Raw genomic sequence first — 19,891 nt, 5'->3', positions numbered from 1 at the left:
TCTTTTCCAGCAGGATCGAGATCGGAGGTTTTCTCAAGATCGGCTCAACCCTAAAAGTGACTTTTCCCATAGAGAAGCATCGACTAGGGTTGAGGATCGGGTTCGGAAAGGATCGGATTCTGATCGGCGATCGAGCAAATTTCACGATCGCGATCAGGATCGAGATCGGCTGGAAAATGATCGGAAATCGGATTTTAAAATTGATCTTGAAATCTCAAGATCGGCTCAACCCTAGAAGAGAAATAAGGGAGAGGGATGCAAGAAGAATGAGAGAAAGAAAGAAAAGGGAGGAAAGTGGAAGAAAGAAAAAAAAAGTGAATGGAAGGAGTATTGCAATAACAAAATCTGGGAGTGGACCCAGAGGTCTGATTGGCCCAAATTGTCCTTCAGCAATAACTAAAAGTTTCCATGTATTACCAGCCAAAAATACACAAAATGGTGATAAGTTGGCTTTCCTAAAGAAGGCCAGCTGTTGTTGACTGTTTCCAAATTAGTTGGAGTCTAGGGTCCGGATCCCTACTCCCTCACCATATACTTAAAATGAAGACACAGACAACTGTATCTGCACATAAGATGGCGTGTGCGCGCCTAAGAAAAGGTTCATGCTTTATTTATACACAGTTTCTTAAGCGTTATCTAAAATATGCAATAAGTGATTGATTATACAAAAATATATTCAAGGTAACGAGCCATCTGCACTTGGTGGTTCAAAGCCAAAAAACTATTAATCAGTCCTTGCCCTACCTGGGTGACCTTCTTCTATAGCAAAAAGCAGATAAGACAAAAATGTTCTCCTTGAGTTCTTCATCTTTGGTTAACTCTTTCCTCTCAGTCCCCCCTTTGGCGCTGATGGAGAAGTCTGGATCCTGGCAAAGGATTGACAGCCGATGTGAACCTCAGATACTATCTGAACCGCGGGTTGTCCAGGGCTGTGGATGCTTCTGGGTCCTACAACCATCCTCCGAGGACACACAGGCATATCCCCCACCAAGAGACTTCTTCATTTGAGCGCCAACACTAGAGGGAATAAGACACAAAGAGTTAGATAGGAGTTGATCTTGGACTTCTACACACCTGCTGACAGATACATCTTAAACATTTCCATACTACATATATAGCAAAGAGGATTAGTATAATTTGCAAAAAACCTTGGAGTATCCCAACCAACCATCCGCCTACGCCTTTAAACCAATTGGCTGGGTTAAGGCTAGAAAGTACTCCTGACCACCAGGTGTCTTCTTCGGCTAGGACCATTTTATCATGTTTTTCCCTTAACTGTGCAAGTTTATCCAGACCAGCTGTGATTTGCACTACTCCTTCTGTATCCACATAATGGCAACAGGTGGGGCCTACTATCTGGCACATGCCCCCCTGTGCAGCAGTAATGTAATCAAGCACTATAGTATGTTGGTTAGTAACTGTTATGAGTTGTTTCTGTACAGCTACTGAAGCATTGAGTAGGTTGAGTATTTCGAATATCTGATCATCCAAATAATCGGTAGCTTCTACCAATTTATCCCAAGTTTGCATTACCATGGGATAAAGAAACAATGTACTAAAAATCTTATTAGTTGAAGACATTTGTACCAGATGGGGTCTTCCACTGGGTCGTGGCTTGTTGTCTGTCGCTCTTTTTGTGAGCAAATGTCTGGGGATCTTATTCACAGGGAGGTCATCAGTATTAACTATAAAAGTGGCAGGGGTTAGTCTAACAGCCGTACAGGTACCATTAACTCCTACTGGGAGCCACTTGTAGGCGTTCTTTCCACAAGCCCAGTACACCCCCCTTGGAAGATCCCAGAGATGAGAGTGTTGCAAAATTAGACGATGTGCAAGATCAATTAATTTAGTGATATTTTGTATAACACACCAACCAGGATACTGTCCTAGTGGACTACAGTATCCTACATCTGGATTACCACATGTAGCCTCACCTGGTTTATACTCAGCAGATTCATTGCACCACAAATTATATGCTTCCTTATTACAGGTATCATTGTTACCATTTTTAAATAGGAATGCCCACTCCCAGTTAGGGTCTATGATCTTTCTTTCAAGCAGGGAAGGTTTCCATGCATCGGGAGTTCCTATACTGTTTACAGTTCTGTTAAACATTATTTTTAGTTCTTCTAGGGGCACATCCCCCAACTGTACAACTTGTGTATAGTTCCTCCTCACCCAATTGCCTCCCTTGAATGCTAGATACTGGTTGTGATCTTTCGATGTCGATGCCATGACCCCCGCCCACCATGGAGGGGACGTCCATCCTGCTAATGGGATTGGTACACTAACATTCCATTGGCTGCTAAATTGTGCATTACTGTTAGCCCTTTGATCCCAACATGAGCCTGAATTGAAAAACTCTTCAAATGGGACAGGTATAGCTAGATATGCCATGGAGGAGGCAGTTACCGGGGAATGGGTGCATATCCAACAATCAGACACATTCAAATATTGGTTTAGTATTCTGTGATGTGTTAGTAACATGTTTTCTCTAGAATCAGATTCTTTCAAAAAGGATATGCTTGATCCGATCATGATCAGGATCAAGAGGCAAGTTTGCAGTGGCTGGCATGGATCCATGTTTCTCTTCCTTCTAGCTTTACAGATGTGGGAGTCGTCAGAAGGACTTGGAATGGACCATCAAATCTTGGTTCAAGACTCTTTCGGGTGTGCTTCTTGACGTAGACCAGGTCACCAGGCTGCAGTTTATGTGCTCCTGCATCAGCTTCAGAGTCTGGAAGGGAAGAGAATACTCGAGAATGGTTAACATTCAGCAATTTCTGCAGACTTATGACATATGCGGTCAGGCTGTCACAATTTAGTTCTAGCTGTTGTGGAAAGTAACATCCCAGCTGTGGCGCCCTCCCAAACAATATCTCATATGGTGATAACCTGGTTCTGCCCGAGGGCGCGGTTCTCACAGAGTATAAAGCAATTGGTAAACATTGTGTCCAAGGTTTACGTGTTTCTTGCATTGCCTTTTGGATTTTCAGTTTGAGAGTACCATTTAGCCTTTCCACCTTGCCTGAGGCTTGTGGCCTGTAAGGGGTATGCAGAGCCGAGTCAATGCCTAGGGCCAAGCATATGTTTTGGAACACCTGACCAGTAAAATGAGTTCCTCGGTCTGACTCAATGACTTCGGGCAGACCAAATCTCGGGACTAGTTCTGTGGCAATTTTTGCCGCAGTACTCTTTGCGGTAGCCGCTTTTACGGGGTACCCTTCCGGCCACCCCGAGAATAAGTCCACACAGACAAGCACGTACTCGTATTGGCCACTTTTTGGCATCTGTATATAATCAATCTGAAGCCTCTGGAACGGATAGTGGGCCTTAGGTAAGTGCTTTGGTGGAACTTTAACAGTCTGTCCAGGATTATTGGCCTGACAGATGTGGCAGGCCCTGATCCGATCGTTTGCGTACTGTCTGAATCCTGGTCCTTGCCAGGTTTGTTTAGCTTGTTGCACCATCACATTTGCACTAGTATGACTGGGAAGATGTAAAGCAGAATAAATGGCTGGGAACCAAACTCTTGGTAGGACTGGTAGTCCATTAACATGCCATGTTTCTTCCATCAAGATCCCTTTTCTAGTGCATTCATCAAGTTCTTCCTCAGTTAAAGCCTGAGTGGCTTGTTTTAACAGTTCCTTGGAAGACAGGTCTGTGACTGCTTTTACCTCCTCGTCAAGCGGTAATGGGAGGAGTGCAGCCCTTTTGGCTGCTTTGTCAGCCAAGTCATTTCCTCTTGCTTCCTTGGTACCTGCACGTGTGTGAGCGGCTACTTTCACCACTGCAAGATCCTTGCTTTTTGCAGCCGCTTCCACAAGTTGTTTAATCAAATCTCCATACTTGATGGGATTTCCTGCTGCTGTAAGGAATCCCCTTACTGCCCAAATATGACCTGAGTCATGTATAACGCCATGTGCATATGCTGAATCGGTATAGATGTTGGTTGTGGCATCACCTGCTCTTTCTATGGCCTCTTTTAGTGCCGTTAGTTCTGCAACTTGGGCAGACTGGCTTGGTGGCAGAGGACCACATGTCACTGTCTCATGCAGGGTGACCACAGCATATCCAGTATGGAATTTTCCTTTTTCATCAGCATATCTACTGCCATCGATAAAAAATTCATGTACTGGATTGGGCAATGGGGTCCTCGAGATGGTATGAAAAGGTTGTGATTCTGCTTCTATCAGTTCGGTGCAGTCATGCTCAAAAATCATAGGTGATTCTGTTGCCTCATCACTCTCAGTCTCAGTGTCTCCCACATCACTCCCCCCTTCTAAATCTGCGAAGATTAGGAGTTCCGCTAGATTTAGACTTGTGAGTTTTTGAGAAGTGAGGTTGGGAGGGAGGAGGAGCGCGCATTGCATGCGCACCTGTCTGGCCATAGACAGATGTTTGGTCTGTACTTGTGACAGTATGGCATAGACATCATGGGTAGTCAAGATAGTGGTAGGATAATCCAGAGACACGTCGGATGCTTTGTCAAGGATGGCTTGAACTGAAGCAACAGTTCTTAGACAGGTGGGGGCAGCTTTCACAACTGGGTCCAGCTGCGCTGAATAATATCCTAGAGGTCTGTGCTTGCCATCAAATTTTTGAGTGAGTATGCCAAGAGCAAATCCATTCAGTTCTCTAATGAAGAGAAAAAAAGGATGTTGGTAATTAGGCAAACTGAGGGCAGGAGCCCTCAACAACTCCTGTTTCAAAGTTTGGAATGCAGCGACGCCTTCTGATGAGAGGGAGAAAGGAATTTCCTTAGTACAATCATAGAGTGGCTGCATCAGTTTTGCTGCGTTTGGGATCCATTGTCTGCAATAGGAGACAAGGCCCAAGAAGGCTCGGAGTTGTTTCACGTTAGTTGGGAGTTTTGCCTGTTGAATGGTTTGGATCCGTGATGGGCTCAGGTGTTTTTGCCCAGCTGATAGGCAGTGACCCAGAAAGATAACTTTTCTTTGTACAAACTGTAGTTTGTCTTTAGAAACTTTACAGTGTGCTGCGGCCAGAAAATGTAACAGCTCCAAGCTGGCTTGTATGCAGACTTCCTTGTTCGGACAACAAAGAAGGAGGTCATCAACATATTGCAAAAGTACACACCCATGAGGTAATTGAAAGGCTGAGAGGACAGACGCCATTGCTGAAGAATACAGGGTAGGAGAATGGACCATTCCCTGTGGCAGTCTTGTCCACGCATATTGAACACCTTTGTGCGTGAACGCAAAAAGGTGATAACAGTCAGGGTGTAATGGTACAGAAAAAAATGCGTTCGCTATATCTATAGCCGTGTAGAACTCTGTCTCTGGTGGTACTTGGTTCAATAGAGTATGCGGATTCGGCACAACCGGAGTAAGGGGTTCTAATATCGAGTTTATTGCTCGAAGATCATGAACCATGCGATACGTTGTCGGTTGTCCTTTACCGGTCTTCTTCTTGACTGGGAATAAAGGGGTGTTCGCGGGTGACTTAAGTCGAATAAGTACACCTCTTTCCAGTAGCGGGTCGATTTGTTCAGATAAGGATTTCTCCTGAGATGGGTTAAGAGGATACTGTTGAAGTTGAGGCAGTTTAATGTCCTTTTTCCATAGTACTTTCACTGGGGCAACTGACATGTTGCCTATATCAGTTTTATCCTTTGCCCAGAGTTGAGTGGGCAGAGAGTCAAGAAGAGTAGAAAGGGGGGAGGTAGGCACTGTCTCATCCTCTGTCTCCAAGCTGAGTATCTGACACAAAGCTTCTGGTTCTAGATCCGAAGGGACCCGTAAGATGGCACTACCATCTTCCATATACTGTATGCTCCCCTGTAAACGGGATAGCAAATCCGCACCCAGGAGGGCCATTGTTCCTGAGCCTCCCACTAGGAATCTGGATACAAGTATATGTGGGCCTATCTTTGTTTTAAGAGGATGGGTAAGAGAGATTTGTTGAAGGCGGCCATCGAAGCCTGATACATTAACTCTGTCACTTGATATTTCTTCGAGGGACAATTGATCAGAGGGTATCATAGATCTTGAAGCCCCGGTATCCACTAGAGCTTGGGTTTGGAGTCCAGAGACTTGTATGGGGACCTGAATGAATGGACCCCTGGCGTCTTGGCTCCTAACCGGGCATAGTCAATCTTTTTTTCTATCTCTTTATCACCCTCTTTTTCCTCTTTCTTTTTCTTCCGACACTCTTTGATAACGTGTCCTATTTTTCCACAATAGTAGCAGGTGGGACCCTTTCGCGGTCTCTGGTTGGGCTTTTCAGTAGCCACTGCTACCATGACCTTCTTTTGTTTCCCCTCTTGTAAATCCAACTGTATTCCACATGCTTTGGTTACCATCTCATCCACATTCTCTGCCTGTCTCCAATCAGGACAACATAGCTTTAGTTTATCTGAGATCTGTGATCTCAGTCCATCCATGAATGCCCTGGTTAGCAGTCGTCTGACTGCTGGTTCTCCTAAGTCGAGTCCTTCATCTTGGTACGATTGGGTTAATCTGTGGTGGTAATCTGTCACTGGCTCTTGGGAACCCTGGATTACTGGTCCTGAGGCTCCCTTCTGCCTTTGTTGGTTTTGGCAGAAGGTATCCAAATGCTCCATGAATTGAGCTCCTGATGCAACGGATCTGATTTCCCCGCCATTAGGTAAATGGGGAGTAATATGAGTTTGAAGTTGAGAGAATTGCACCGGGCTCATCTTCATTCTACAAAGGTCCATCATATCAATCCAGGTGGCTCTGTATGTCCCTTGAATCTGTTGTAAGTATCTACAGAAACTGACAGGAGCCGTCCCAGGATTTGGGGCGTTTTGTAGCAGGGACATCTGATCCCCAGGTTGCCAGGGCTTGTATTCGTCATATGTCCTCGTTACCGCTTCTCTTGGGGCATTTGGGTTAGCCGGGTCTTGTGGTGGTCTAATGAGAGTTCTTCTCTCCACCACTGGGTACAAGGACTCAGTGTGGGGCTTAGGAGTGCCACAGGCTAGGCAATTGTTTCTCCAGCCTGGATTTTGTTGACCGCAGTTGGAGCAAGTCCATACTTGAGGGTCACTAACTGTCTTAGCATATGAAGGGGGCGCACTTGGGACCGGGATCTGGCCCCCAGGTGTTGGTCGGGTATCAGTGATATCCCATATCTTTTTGTTTCTATCGTATGTCCATCCTTGATCTTTTGCTTTTTGGGATAGATTTCTCATGTTAGTTACTGTTGCGTCCCATCCATTGTCTGTAACTATCCCTCCCCTTGTTTCCTGGACTTTTGTCCAGGTACTGGGGTCAAAAACATCTTCATGTTGGATCTTGAAGCATTTTAGCATTGCTTTAGCCCTTTTTCCTTGTTCCTTGCCATATTGGCAGATTACTATGTGGGTTGCCGTAACCCCTTTTGATTCTGTGTGTCCCATTTTTTACTTCGTAGTTACCCGGAAGCGCCCGGAGGATCAATTGTGATCTCCTTTCCTGCGTTCCTTAACCTGTAACTACGGATTACTACCAAAAATCGGGACCGAGAATGCTCCACGGTTCAGGGCTTCCTTTCTTTACGTTAAGATAAATCCTAACTGCTATATATGCTCCAAAACAGATCACACCAGCAATACAGAGGATGGTTAGCATGTCACCGCTATTCCCTAGGAAACAACCAGACTACGGTCCGGCGTCCTTGTACAGGCAGGCTACTAGGCTCGTTCCAAAGTGGTTTTAGCACTGGCACTGTTCCCACTGCACAACGCTCCGTGTCTGTGAAGCCACGGCCAGGCTCTGGGTAACAGTTTTAGCCCGAACGAACAATACTTCGCCTCTGTACTCTATCCCTTTCAGGTTAGGACATACAAACAAAAAAACAGTCAACAAGAGAAAAAAACAGAGTTCAAATTGACCTGCGGGGGGGCACGCTTATGTCCTTACCTCCGCGCCGATCTTGAGACAGCGAGAGAGAGGAGACAGCAAGACAGAAAGGAGCACAGAAGAGTGTAAGTTCAGCTCCTTACCTGGCCAGGTTTTGTGTTGCCGTATCCGCAGTCCCTCTGGCTCAGTTGATCGCCACGTCGGTTCAGAGCGGTCCCCGTTATGCAGGTCCCTGTTCGGGCGCCAGTAATGATAAGTTGGCTTTCCTAAAGAAGGCCAGCTGTTGTTGACTGTTTCCAAATTAGTTGGAGTCTAGGGTCCGGATCCCTACTCCCTCACCATATACTTAAAATGAAGACACAGACAACTGTATCTGCACATAAGATGGCGTGTGCGCGCCTAAGAAAAGGTTCATGCTTTATTTATACACAGTTTCTTAAGCGTTATCTAAAATATGCAATAAGTGATTGATTATACAAAAATATATTCAAGGTAACGAGCCATCTGCACTTGGTGGTTCAAAGCCAAAAAACTATTAATCAGTCCTTGCCCTACGTGGGTGACCTTCTTCTATAGCAAAAAGCAGATAAGACAAAAATGTTCTCCTTGAGTTCTTCATCTTTGGTTAACTCTTTCCTCTCAATGGTCACAAACAAGTAATGCCTCACATTAGCGCCTGCTGTCCATCCGTTGTGAAATCGCTAAAATAGCAAAAAAGCAGATTTGGAACCATTGTCTGTTGCACGGATACAAAGTCCTGCATGTACGACTTTGTGTCCGTGCAGAAAAAAAATGGTTTCCAGGCGGAAAGGCTGCATATGGACACCGTCGGTTACCTTTAAACACCCATTCAAATGAATGGGTTTTAAAGCTTAACACCGGCAAGCCGTCCTCTGTCCAGTTTCCCTGGGGTTTACAACGGAAACCCCTGGGTGGACAGGGGCAGTAGTATGAACACACCCCCTTAGCAGATTTCTAGCAGTTTTTAGCAGGATTTTAATTTTACTAAAAAGAATACATGTGACTAAAGCTCTGGCAAAATAGAAAACATACTGCATCTGCTCCAGGAGGTCTAAGAGATCTATGAGATCAGTGGGGGTCCAACACCTGGGGCACCTACTGACAACTCTTTGAAGATACTGTGATGCTTTTGTGAGTGACATGTTTCCTTCGCTATTTAAATTGCACAGTATCTGTTTTATAATCACCATACAATATTATTACAGGCTGTAATAATAGTGCACAGCTGCTATAATGTCATGTAATGTGAACAGTGAACGGGCCCCACAAAGTATAATATGCTCCACAGTGGCCTCCGCACAGTATTATATGCTCCACAGTGACCCCCACACAGTATAATATGCTCTACTATGGCCCCACACAGTATAAAATGCTTCACAGCTGTCCAACACAGTATAGTATGCTTCACAGAGGCCTCCACATAGTATAATATGTTTCACAGTGACCCCACACAGTATAATATGTTCCATTCAAAAATGTAGAAAAATATCCTTCGGCAACTCTCCAAATCTTTAAAATTTAACTTTTAATATAACAAATAACAAATATCATGAAGGGTGAAAAGAAATTAAAAATTAACCCCCTGAAAAACGCTGACGCATTTTGGAACTCTAGCGTCTATGAGGAAGGAACAGTAGAGTTCAGAAACGCGTCAGTTTTTATTTTAGGGGGTTAATTTTGCATTTCTTTTCTTTTCACCGTTCATTATTTTTGTCAGTTTATGATGATATTTTAAAAGTTAAATTTTAAAGATTCGGAGAGTTGCCGGAGGATCTTTTTCTACATTTTTGAATATTGAATACACTTAAGGAGTAAAGTTTGTGCCATGCACCCCGAAGAATAAGACCGACAACCAAGTATCATAGAGGTGAGCTACATCACATTTTTTCAATTTTTTATAATATGCTCCATGGTGACCTCCACACAGTATAATGTATTCACAGTGGCCTCCACACACCAATGTATACACCACAGTGGCCACCACACAGTATAATATGCTCAACAGTGGCCTCCACACAGTTTAATATACTCCGGTGCTATTATTATACTCTGAGGTTTCTTTACAAACCTGAGTATAACAAGTAGAGGCATAGGAGAAGTGATTAAAAATAACAAACACTTATACTCACCTTGCCTCACCTCTCCTGGGCATCCTTGCTCCGTCCTGCTCTCTTCAGCATATTTGTCAGTCCTCTTCTGCCTGTGCCTAAGGTGACGTGCCCCAGACGTCACTCTTGGGGCCTATGATTGATTCTCAGGGGTGCCACACTGATGTTATTATGCTAATGCACCCCAAATGACCTCTGAGGACCAATCACAGGCCCCAGCAGTGACGTCTGGGGCTGCGGACTTCAGTCACAGACCGGAAGAGCCCTGGATAGGCTGCAGTGGATTGTCAGAAGCTGCAGCCATTAACAATATATATAGCAGTTGGGGGACCAGGCTTTCTCCAACCGCTATCTTTGTGTTCTGGGGCTCCGGCCCCCTCTGTTACCCCACTGCCTCTTCCTCCTAGGATATTAACCCATCACAGTCATTTTTCATTTTCACCCCCACCTTCTAAGAACTATAATTTTAATTTTTTTAGATCTACATAGCTGTAGAGGGCTTTATTTTATATGGACCAGATTGTATTTTTCATGACATAATTTGATATGCCATATAATGTTTTGAAAAACATTAAAAATGATTTGTACAGTGTACTGAAATAAAAACACAATTTCACCATTTTTCTTAGTCTGATTTTTAGAGTGTTCACTCAAGTGTAAAAATAAATAAAAAATAAAGTACATAATAAGTACACTTACAGTGGTACCACATTTAAGTAGCTTTTTGTATGTTTTGCTACTTTAAAAAAAAACTTTAGTTTTTGTCACTATATGCTGACACCCATAACTTTAATTTTTTTTTTAAACTATTCTACAGTATATGAATTTTTTTCATTCATACTATTTTTTTTTTCCATTTAAAGTTGGAGACACACAATAATGACATATTGTGAATTTCCATCAAGGTTTCCTTTGCCATTGCTGCAAAAGCCACAATAAAGGAGGTGCTTTTTGATGCAGGAATTTTTATGGGACTACTATGGCTTTTGCAAAGGTTGAACGCCAAAGATAAAACCTGCATCAATAATTGACATGCTGCAGGCAAGCAGATCACTTTGCACTGTAGGTTTTATTTGCAATATGTTGATGAGATTGTGATTTAGGTTTTTTTTTTTTTTTTTTTTAATGTAGATTGCAAGCCCCACATAGAGCTCACAATGTACATTTTTTCCCTATCATTATGTCTTTTGGAATATAGGATGGAAATCCATGCAAACACAGGGAGAACATACAAACTCCTTGCAGATGTTTTTTTTAGGCCTTGGCGGGATTTGAACACCAGGACTCCAGCGTTAACCACTGAGCCACCGTGTGGCCACGTTTTGATTTAGGTTATCCACTATACTGCTTCATTGCAGTGGGTTAGCCACAAGAAAGTTTGGATGCAAGATTGTCCAGTGCATTATGGCACTAGAATTTCTAATCATCACCCAGCCCTTAAAGAGGACTTGTCATGTCCTTTGACATCTGCTAGAAAGTTGATCTGCTAGAAAGTTGATTGTGCTTTGCTGGTATGTGCCCCAGTGCCAGAGATATTAGTGCCGTTACTCAGTGCCAGTGTCAGAAGGGAGGGTCTTACAGCTCAGCATCAATTCCATAGCATTGTACTATTGGGGAAGGGGTGCGTTTCTCATCACCTACTGATGACGCTGAGCTGTAAGGCCTGACCCTTCTGACAGTGCAGGGATACTTGCACCAAAACTAACTGCACCAAAGTCTCTGGCACCAGGATGCATACCACAAAGCTGATAACATAATACTGTGTGCAGGGGCCACTAATGGACATAATACTGTGTGCAGGGGCCACTAATGGACATAATATTGTGTGCAGGGGCCACTAATGGACATAATACTGTGTTCAGACTTACTAAGGAACATAATACTGTGTGCGGAGGAGGGGGTCGGTCGAGGTCTTCGGCGTCGGTGTCGGTTGGGGGGGGGCCATGTCAAAAGTTCGCCACGGGGCCCCGCCATTCCTAGGTACGCCACTGGGTTGAATATAGAAGACAACAAAGAGTTAATTATTTCCAGGAGACTGACCACTTCGCAAGTGTGTTACATAGCCATTAGCCACAACCCCATCCTCTACAGGATGTGGAATACGAGCCATTGATATTTTTGTTTCCTGTGTGCAATTTAGTTAAATGACGTATTTTATGTAACATTCTTTTATGTAAGTTTATATGTAATTTGTAGTAACGCCTTATTAGATCATTTTGGTTGGAGGAGGTAAGTTCCCCCTACGCCAAACAGCGGCACAACATGGGGGTTTTCCTGCCCCTGTGTACTGTTTAGAACAGGTGGAATAAGTTTACTTAACTAACAAACAACCTCCCCCTCCCCTATATTAGGTCAGAGAGACCTCTCCCCCCCCCCCCCCGTGTTTTTTTCTGTCCTGTGGACAGAGACAGGTGGACGGGGGGGGGGAGAGAGCTCTCTCCCTCCCCTGTGTAAATACCTTTTTTGCTGGTTCTTGTTCCGGTAGGTGGGGACCTCGGTTTCCATCCTTTGCGTGCCGCGGGCTTCGGGTGCCGGCTGCGGCAGCGCCGCAGCTCGGCGCCTAGGACCTTTCGGCCGGCGGAACTTCCGATCTCTAGGGGGAGTTCCCGGCGGGCTGATTAAGCGGCGTACTCGGCCGGGCCGCCGCGCATGCGCAGAGGTTCCTCGCGCCGCGGCCCGGTCTTTGATTAAGTAGAGCCGGCGTGTTCGGCTCTATTATGCCTTTAGGAGGGGGAGTCTCCCCCCTCCTTCTAGAGTGACCCCTGTTTAGGGGTTTTTTTGGGGCAGTTTCTGCACTCCTTTGAGGGGGGGGGTGGGACCTTAGGTTGTGTCCGCCCCTTCCCCCCCTGTCCCTCCTCCTTCTTCCCTCCTGCCTTTAAAAGCCCCTCTGTCCTGCTGCTGAGTGCTTGACTGCTTGCACTCAAGCTGGAACACGCCGTATCTTTGTGTAGGATACTTGGAGTCAGTTCCCTACTACTTTAAGGTCTGGGGCTGGCAGGGGGGAGGGGAGGGAGGGAGGGTGAGTTTCCAGCACAGGTTTTAACTCTTTGTCTCTTGCCTTGCTAGATGTCTTCTTCCTCCTCAACCCGGGATATCCCGCCGAGAAAGTCCACGGCGAAGCGCCGGCACCTGGCATGTTTAAAATGCAGTATTCTGCTGCCCGATGGGTACGCCTATCAGTGCTGCCGTGGGTGCAGAGGCTCCCCCTCAGAGGAGACCTCACTACGTGATGTCGTAGGATGGGTGAAGGAGTTTGTCGGAGAGTCTATGAAGAAATTGGAGACCTCCATTTCCTAGTTAGGCAAGAGACCACGACTGGAATCTCCGCAGCTGTCCCTTCCGTCCTTGGAGGGCTTGCAAATAGTGGATCAGGTATCCTCTGGAGAGGACCCGGAAGAACCGATAAAAGCCTCTTTCCCACTGGAGAAGATTCCCAAGCTCCTGAAAGTGGTCAGGGCCAAGGACCCAGATGCCGAATCGGGTGAGGGCCCTTCCGGATCTCTTAGATCCTTCAAGGCGTCTCCGGAGGTGATAAAGAGGATGGAGGCTGAATGGAGGAAGCCTGAGAGGGCATTCAATGCCTCCAGGAGATTTAGAGGCCTATTTCCCATTGCTGAAGATCAGCTGAGCTCTTGGGGACCTCCACCTAAGGTAGACATGGCAGTCGCCAAACTGTCTAAACGTACGGTTCTCCCTGCGGAAGACGGGTCTAATCTCCAGGACCCCATGGACCGGAGGACGGAGGGATCCCTGAGGAGAATCTATGCCGCCTCTTCGGCGCAGGCCTCCGTGAGCATCGCGGCAGGAGAAGTGGTGACCAAGCTCCAGTCCGATTTGGCTAACCTGCAGAGGGAAACAGATGCAGGAACCCACAGGGACGAGCTGCTGGAGTCCATAGCGGACATCAATCTTATGGTGGATTATCTTGCCGAGGCCGTCTTCTATCAGTCTAAATTGGCCTCCAGAGCCATGGCCTTATCTACGGCCGCGAGACGGCCTTTATGGCTCAAACCATGGCGGGCGGACAACGCCTCTAAATTTACCCTCTGCAGTCTCCCCTTTGAGGCCGGAAGATTGTTTGGGAGAGAGCTGGACAGAATAATGGAGGGGTTGGCAGACTCCAAGGGCAAGTGCCTCCCCCAGTCTGGCGGAAGGGGCCAGCGCTCCTTTCGGACCTACCGCCCTTCAAGGGGAACATCGAGAGGTCGCTTTCAAAGGCGCTCAGGAGGTCAACCCAGAGGAGGAGGTCGGGGCGCCTCCCAGGAGGCGAAAAGAGGCATATGACTATCTCGGCCCTCCCCACCGCGCTCCCGCGACAGTAGGGGGTCGCCTTGCCGCTTTCACCTCAGAGTGGTCCCGACATATCAGGGACCCATGGGTCCTCGACATTATACACAGCGGCTACAAGATCAGCTTCACTTCTCCACCTCCAGACAAGTACGTCAGGACCCGCCCTCTTCAGGGCACCAAACAACTTCATCTGGAGGAGTCCATACAAGAGTATGTGGACAAGGCTGCATTGGAACCGGTACCTATGGAAGAACGGGGGCTGGGAGTCTACTCCCCAGTGTTTCTAGTCCCAAAAGCGTCCGGAGGTTGGCGCATGATTATAGATCTCAGATACCTAAATCGGTATATCTGCAGAGTCCGGTTCCGCATGGAGACCATCAAGTCGGTCCTTCCCTTTCTGCAGCCAGGAGATTTTTTCGTCACCCTAGATCTAAGGGACGCTTATCTCCATGTACCTATATTTGCCCCACACAGAAGGTACCTAAGGATTGCCGTCCGCCTAGGCGAGAAACTCTGTCATTTCCAGTTCAAAGCTCTCCCATTCGGTATATCATCGGCCCCCCACACCTTCACCAAGGTGGTGGCCCCGGTCGTAGCCGCCCTGCGTCTCCAAGGGATATTCATTGTCCCTTATCTGGACGACTGGCTCCTGAAAGCCCAGTCAAAGGAGACTCTCGCCACACAGTTGAGTATCACCGTGGCTTTCCTAACCGAGCTGGGCTGGCTGGTGAACTGGCAGAAGTCAGTTCTGGTTCCTTCCACCCGGGTGCAATTCCTGGGTTTCAGTCTGGATTCTCTCAGTATGATGATCTCCCTGCCCTCTCCGCGCAAGGAGAAGATTGGTCTGGCAGTACTACACCTTTCCCGCACCCGGAAGGTTACGATAAGGACAGCAATGAAGGTCCTGGGGCTAATGTCCGCGACCATCGAGGCAGTTCCCTGGGCGTTATGGCATATGCGCCCTCTTCAAGCCGAGATCCTGAGAGAATGGAACCACAGTCCCAGAGGACTGCAAAAGCCTATCCAGTTAACCATCAGGGCACGTCGATCACTAAGATGGTGGTCCCAGCTCAAAGACGGGAGGTCCACGGCCCAGACTTCCTGGACCCTGTTGACCACAGATGCCTCCCTCTCGGGCTGGGGAGCGCATCTGGGGGAGACCCTAGCCCAAGGTACCTGGAGCCAACTGGAGAAGACCCGCTCCTCCAATTGGCGCGAGCTGATGGCAATATACCGCGCCCTCTTGGCCTTTTCCCCTTATCTAAAGGGAGCAGCGGTGAGAGTAAGATCAGACAACCTGACAGCGGTTCATTATGTCAACAAACAAGGGGGGACCAGATCTCCCTCACTCATGGAGGTGACAGACCGCATCTTCACCTGGGCAGAAGACAACATATCCCAATTGTCGGCGGTACACATCAGAGGACAACTCAACGTCCTAGCGGATCAGCTGAGCAGAGGCATAGCGACGAGAGGCGAATGGTCGCTGGATCCAGGCGTATTTCAGCATCTTACACGGAGATGGGGTCTCCCCGAGGTGGACCTGATGGCCACCCAGTACAATGCCAAGGTAGAGATATTTTGTTCCCTCTACCGGGAGGACAATCCCTTGGCAATAGATGCCCTGTCAATACCATGGAGGTTCAAACTAGTTTACGTTTTTCCTCCAATTCCAATGATTCCGAAGGTATTGGCGAAGCTCAGGCAGGACCAGACATTGGCAATAGTGATCATGCCATTCTGGCCAAAAAGGGCATGGTTTACCCACCTCATGTCAATGAGTCGAGGGACCTACTGGAGGCTTCCACGAGTCCACAACCTGGTAACTCTGAATGGTCAGCACTGCCAGGACCTGGACAGGTTCAACCTCACTGCCTGGAGGTTAACCGCACCGTTTGTGGAGACAGAGGATTATCCCAGGCCGTCCTAAGGACACTGGCCAGTTCAAGAGCAGACTCTACTAACCGCAGCTACCAGAGAATTGCACGGATCTATCAGGAATGGTGCACAGAGAATCAGGCCGACAAGTCGGCTGTTGAAACAATCCTGGAATTTCTGCAAGGTGGCCTGGACAAGGGATTAACTCCGGCCACCCTAAAAGTGCATGTTTCGGCACTGTCTGCTCACTTAGGGGCTCGATTGTCTCAAAATCCTCTGGTCAAACAGTTTTTGAAAGGGGCCTCTAGGCTCCGCCCTCCAGTGCAACCGCCAGTCCCGCAGTGGGACTTAGCTTCGGTGCTTCAAGGACTGTGTGAACCACCCTTTGAACCCTTGTCTGAGGTAGACTTAAGATACCTCACACTTAAGGTAACATTTTTATTGGCTATAACATCCGCCAAAAGGGTTGGAGAGTTACAGGCTCTATCAGCTTCTGAGCCTTATATTCAATTTTTTTCTGACAGGGTGCAACTGCGGTTTGTCCGTGGGTTCTTACCCAAGGTTCCCACTCCTGAGAACATCAACCAGGTGATATCTCTACCCTCCTTCTTTCCTTCCCCTACTTCAGAACAGGAGGAGAAGTTGCATAGCTTGGACCTGGTGAGGGCCTTGCGTATATACTACAAGCCCCTTTCGTAAATCAGAGAATTTACTCATAAACGTATTTGGTCACAATAAGGGTAACAAGGCCTCCAAAGTCACCCTGTCAAAGTGGATAAAGGAAGCCATTATTGGGTCCTTACAGACCCAAGACCTGCCCGTTCCAGAGTGTCTGCGGGCCCACACTACCAGGGCCGTATCTGCCTCCTGCGCAGAAAGGCAGTCCCTCTCGGTGGACCACATATGTAGTGCAGCTTCCTGGAGCTCGCACCTGACGTTTGCTAAGCATTATAGGCTTGACTGGCGCACCTCCAATGCAGTGGCCTTTGGCCGTACCATTTTGGCTTCAGCCTCTCAGAGTTTCCCTCCCTAGTGGGATATTTCTTGCTAGATCCCCATGTTGTGCCGCTGTTTGTCGTAGGGGGAACAAAAGATTATGAAGATAATCTGTTTTCCCTTAGCCCAAACAGCGGCACAAGTCTCCCTCCCTTTTATGCAGATTTCTGTCACATAGCGGTCACATGGCCAGAACTGTGCTGGGATCAATGAAGCAGCACCTATTAACAGATGCTAAAAACTGAACTTGAATTTAAGCAATGTCCACTGGGATGCTTGCATGAGAAAATATTGGAAAAATAAGCATGCAGATTAGAGTGAAGAAAAGACAAAATTTGACACAAGACAGAAGTAATGATTACTAATAGAAAGTGACAAAATAATACTATGGACTATCATAAACGCATTACCCTATAATACTATCATATGCAGCTTTCATATTTCCAGGTTATTCAAGTATCCAGATTGTAAACCCATTATATGTAATATTTAAGGATTCCATACCTACAGGTATTTTTCCCGATTGGAAGAAGAAAGCCATACCTCTTCTAGTGCCCTCATACCATCCTCATGGAATCGGTTTCTAACCGTTTGTGCAGACACATGCACATTTGTGGTCTTCTGGAGGTCATTTTGCAGGGCTCTGGGAGTGCTCCTCTTGTTCCTCCTTGCACAAAGGCAGAGGAATCAGTCCTGCTGCCGAGTTGTTGCCCTCCTACGACCTCCTCCACATCTCCTGGTAGCACCTCCAGCCTCTACACTGACAGACACAGCAAACCTTCTTGCCACAGCTTGCATTACATCAAAGTTGGATCAGCCTGTAATGTGTTTTTCCACTTTAATTTTGAAGGGGTCTCCAAATCCAGGCCTCCATTGGTTAATAAATTTAATTTCCATTGATGATTTTTATGTGACTTTGTTGTCATCACATATTTATATTACACACACGTCATCCTGCTATCCCTACTGTAGAAGATCATCAACGCAAACTTGGAACATACCCTGACAACTTCCTTTCTTTCGCCTGCTCCCAAATTTGATGCACAAATGAAGTTAGTTAAAAGGGCCATGTCTATCCAATACATTTCCCAAAATATAAAACCATTTTAGGCAGGCTACTGCCAGAACTTCCCATGTTAACTTCCATTTCAAGTGGGTCCCTTTCACCTTCATATACCTTGCTATAAGCCTTCTGGCAGGCCTATCTTGCACATTTAACATTAATTCTCTCCTATTGCTGAATGCATTTACGACAAATTTATAGCACAAATGCCCCTTCTCTTGGATTGGGAAACGCAATGCTATTACTACTGGTTTACTATCCATACAACTATTTCTTCACACCCGCTGGATATATTTTAGATGCTTGATCTGTTATCCCTAAGGAAAGAGGTAGGTGGAGTGTCCTTTCCTGACTTCTATAAATACCATATTGCAGCATATCTTACCAGAACTGTAGTTTGGTGTGGACATTCAGGCTAGCAATGGAGCAATCTGTCTATTTATCATGGTTGCCTGCTCCACATGGTACATTAAACTGTTACCTGACTGTAGGCCCCACAGTTTACGCTTTGCGTGTTTTGTTTTTAAGCTGGGGAGTACAGCCTTCTCACTAAGTAACACTGGGAAGGATGGGGGGGGGAGATTTGCTCCAGGCATTGGATGTAAGGGGCAAATTTCAAGCATTTTCTGGGTGGGCCTCAGTAAGGTTTCCTATCACACCTTCCCTGGATGCTTGAGGCCTCTCCTGTGTCCTTACGTCTTCTTCCTAGTGCAACTTCCTTCCTACAACTAGAAATCTTACCCCTTTTTGAATCTCTGTACAGCTCAGGGTCCAACTAGGCGAACATTGTCCCAGATTTGCTTTGTGGTCCCCACCACAAGGATTGGTTACCCCTTACATCGCTACAATAGGAACACTTAATACTACCTGTATGAACAAGAGGTGGGGGGAGGGAAAAAAAGAAAAAAAAAAGATAAACAACCTTACTCACTCTTGCCCATTAAACATCCAATTCCTCCAGGTACCAGTGGACTGATTACAAACTTAACCCACTGGTACAGAGTACCCAGTGGTGGGAAAATTCCCCCCCCCCCCCCCCCCCCCCACTTTCATTATGTGTGGAGACCAGGAAAATTCACCCTAAACATTTTCTGGCCTTGTCACCTTCTTACATCCGCTTGATATGATATCCGAGAGATGTGCATGATATAGCTTCACGGCTTACAGGTTGGTTTGTTCTGAGAGAAGCAAAACTTCTTTTCATTTTAAGATATCACCCTAGAGCTGCCAAGGCCTGTTTACTGGCCCTCAGGAAATCTTCAAACCTGCCTAATATCTTGCAGTGGTCACAGGGATAAATGTGCATGAAATATATGATGGTAGAAAAGAGGTCTCCAAGATCAAACCAAAGCACAATCTACTACTTCGGCTGTCTGCTTTCAGAATGCCCAGGCCTAATCTCGGACAATTCATTTGGTATTTGTTATCTGGAAATCTGCCACTTTTTTTTTTTTCGTCTTATCCATCTTATACAGTTAGGTATTTTAGATGGTCATTTTAATTGCTACTCATGGTTGGTCTGCAACTGTTACGATAGATCTTTCCTTTGGTCTTCCATTGATGAGCTGCAGATCCGACACTATGCATGATAAATTGTGACCAAGAAAACCTAACACGACAAACTTTTTACCAGCTATCTGCCATCATTCTGTATTTGTCCCACCAATTCATGTCAGAAAAAAAAAACGCACTTGAACTGTCGGATA

General features: G+C 46.4%; 1 protein-coding gene across 2 annotated transcripts; it reads right to left on the bottom strand.

The window, feature by feature from the left end:
- Positions 1-776: 776 nt before the first annotated feature.
- Positions 777-16,262, bottom strand: LOC142194970 (uncharacterized). 2 transcript variants are annotated; one of them, XM_075264423.1, is made up of 2 exons: positions 16,258-16,262; positions 777-2,494 (listed from the first exon to the last, which is right to left on the bottom strand). In XM_075264423.1, exon 2 carries the CDS (start codon positions 2,485-2,487, stop codon positions 1,042-1,044), a length of 1,446 nt encoding a protein of 481 aa, XP_075120524.1. In that variant the 5' UTR covers positions 2,488-2,494; positions 16,258-16,262; the 3' UTR covers positions 777-1,041. The 2 variants fall into 2 exon arrangements, with proteins under 2 accessions (XP_075120524.1, XP_075120523.1); XM_075264422.1 differs by lacking the exon at positions 16,258-16,262 and having other exon boundaries at positions 777-2,728.
- Positions 16,263-19,891: the final 3,629 nt, after the last annotated feature.

The sequence above is a fragment of the Leptodactylus fuscus genome, chromosome 2 (genome assembly GCF_031893055.1).
Source record: "Leptodactylus fuscus isolate aLepFus1 chromosome 2, aLepFus1.hap2, whole genome shotgun sequence".
In the NCBI taxonomy this organism is placed as follows: domain Eukaryota; kingdom Metazoa; phylum Chordata; class Amphibia; order Anura; family Leptodactylidae; genus Leptodactylus; species Leptodactylus fuscus.
This window is presented reverse-complemented; position numbering and strand designations above follow the sequence as displayed.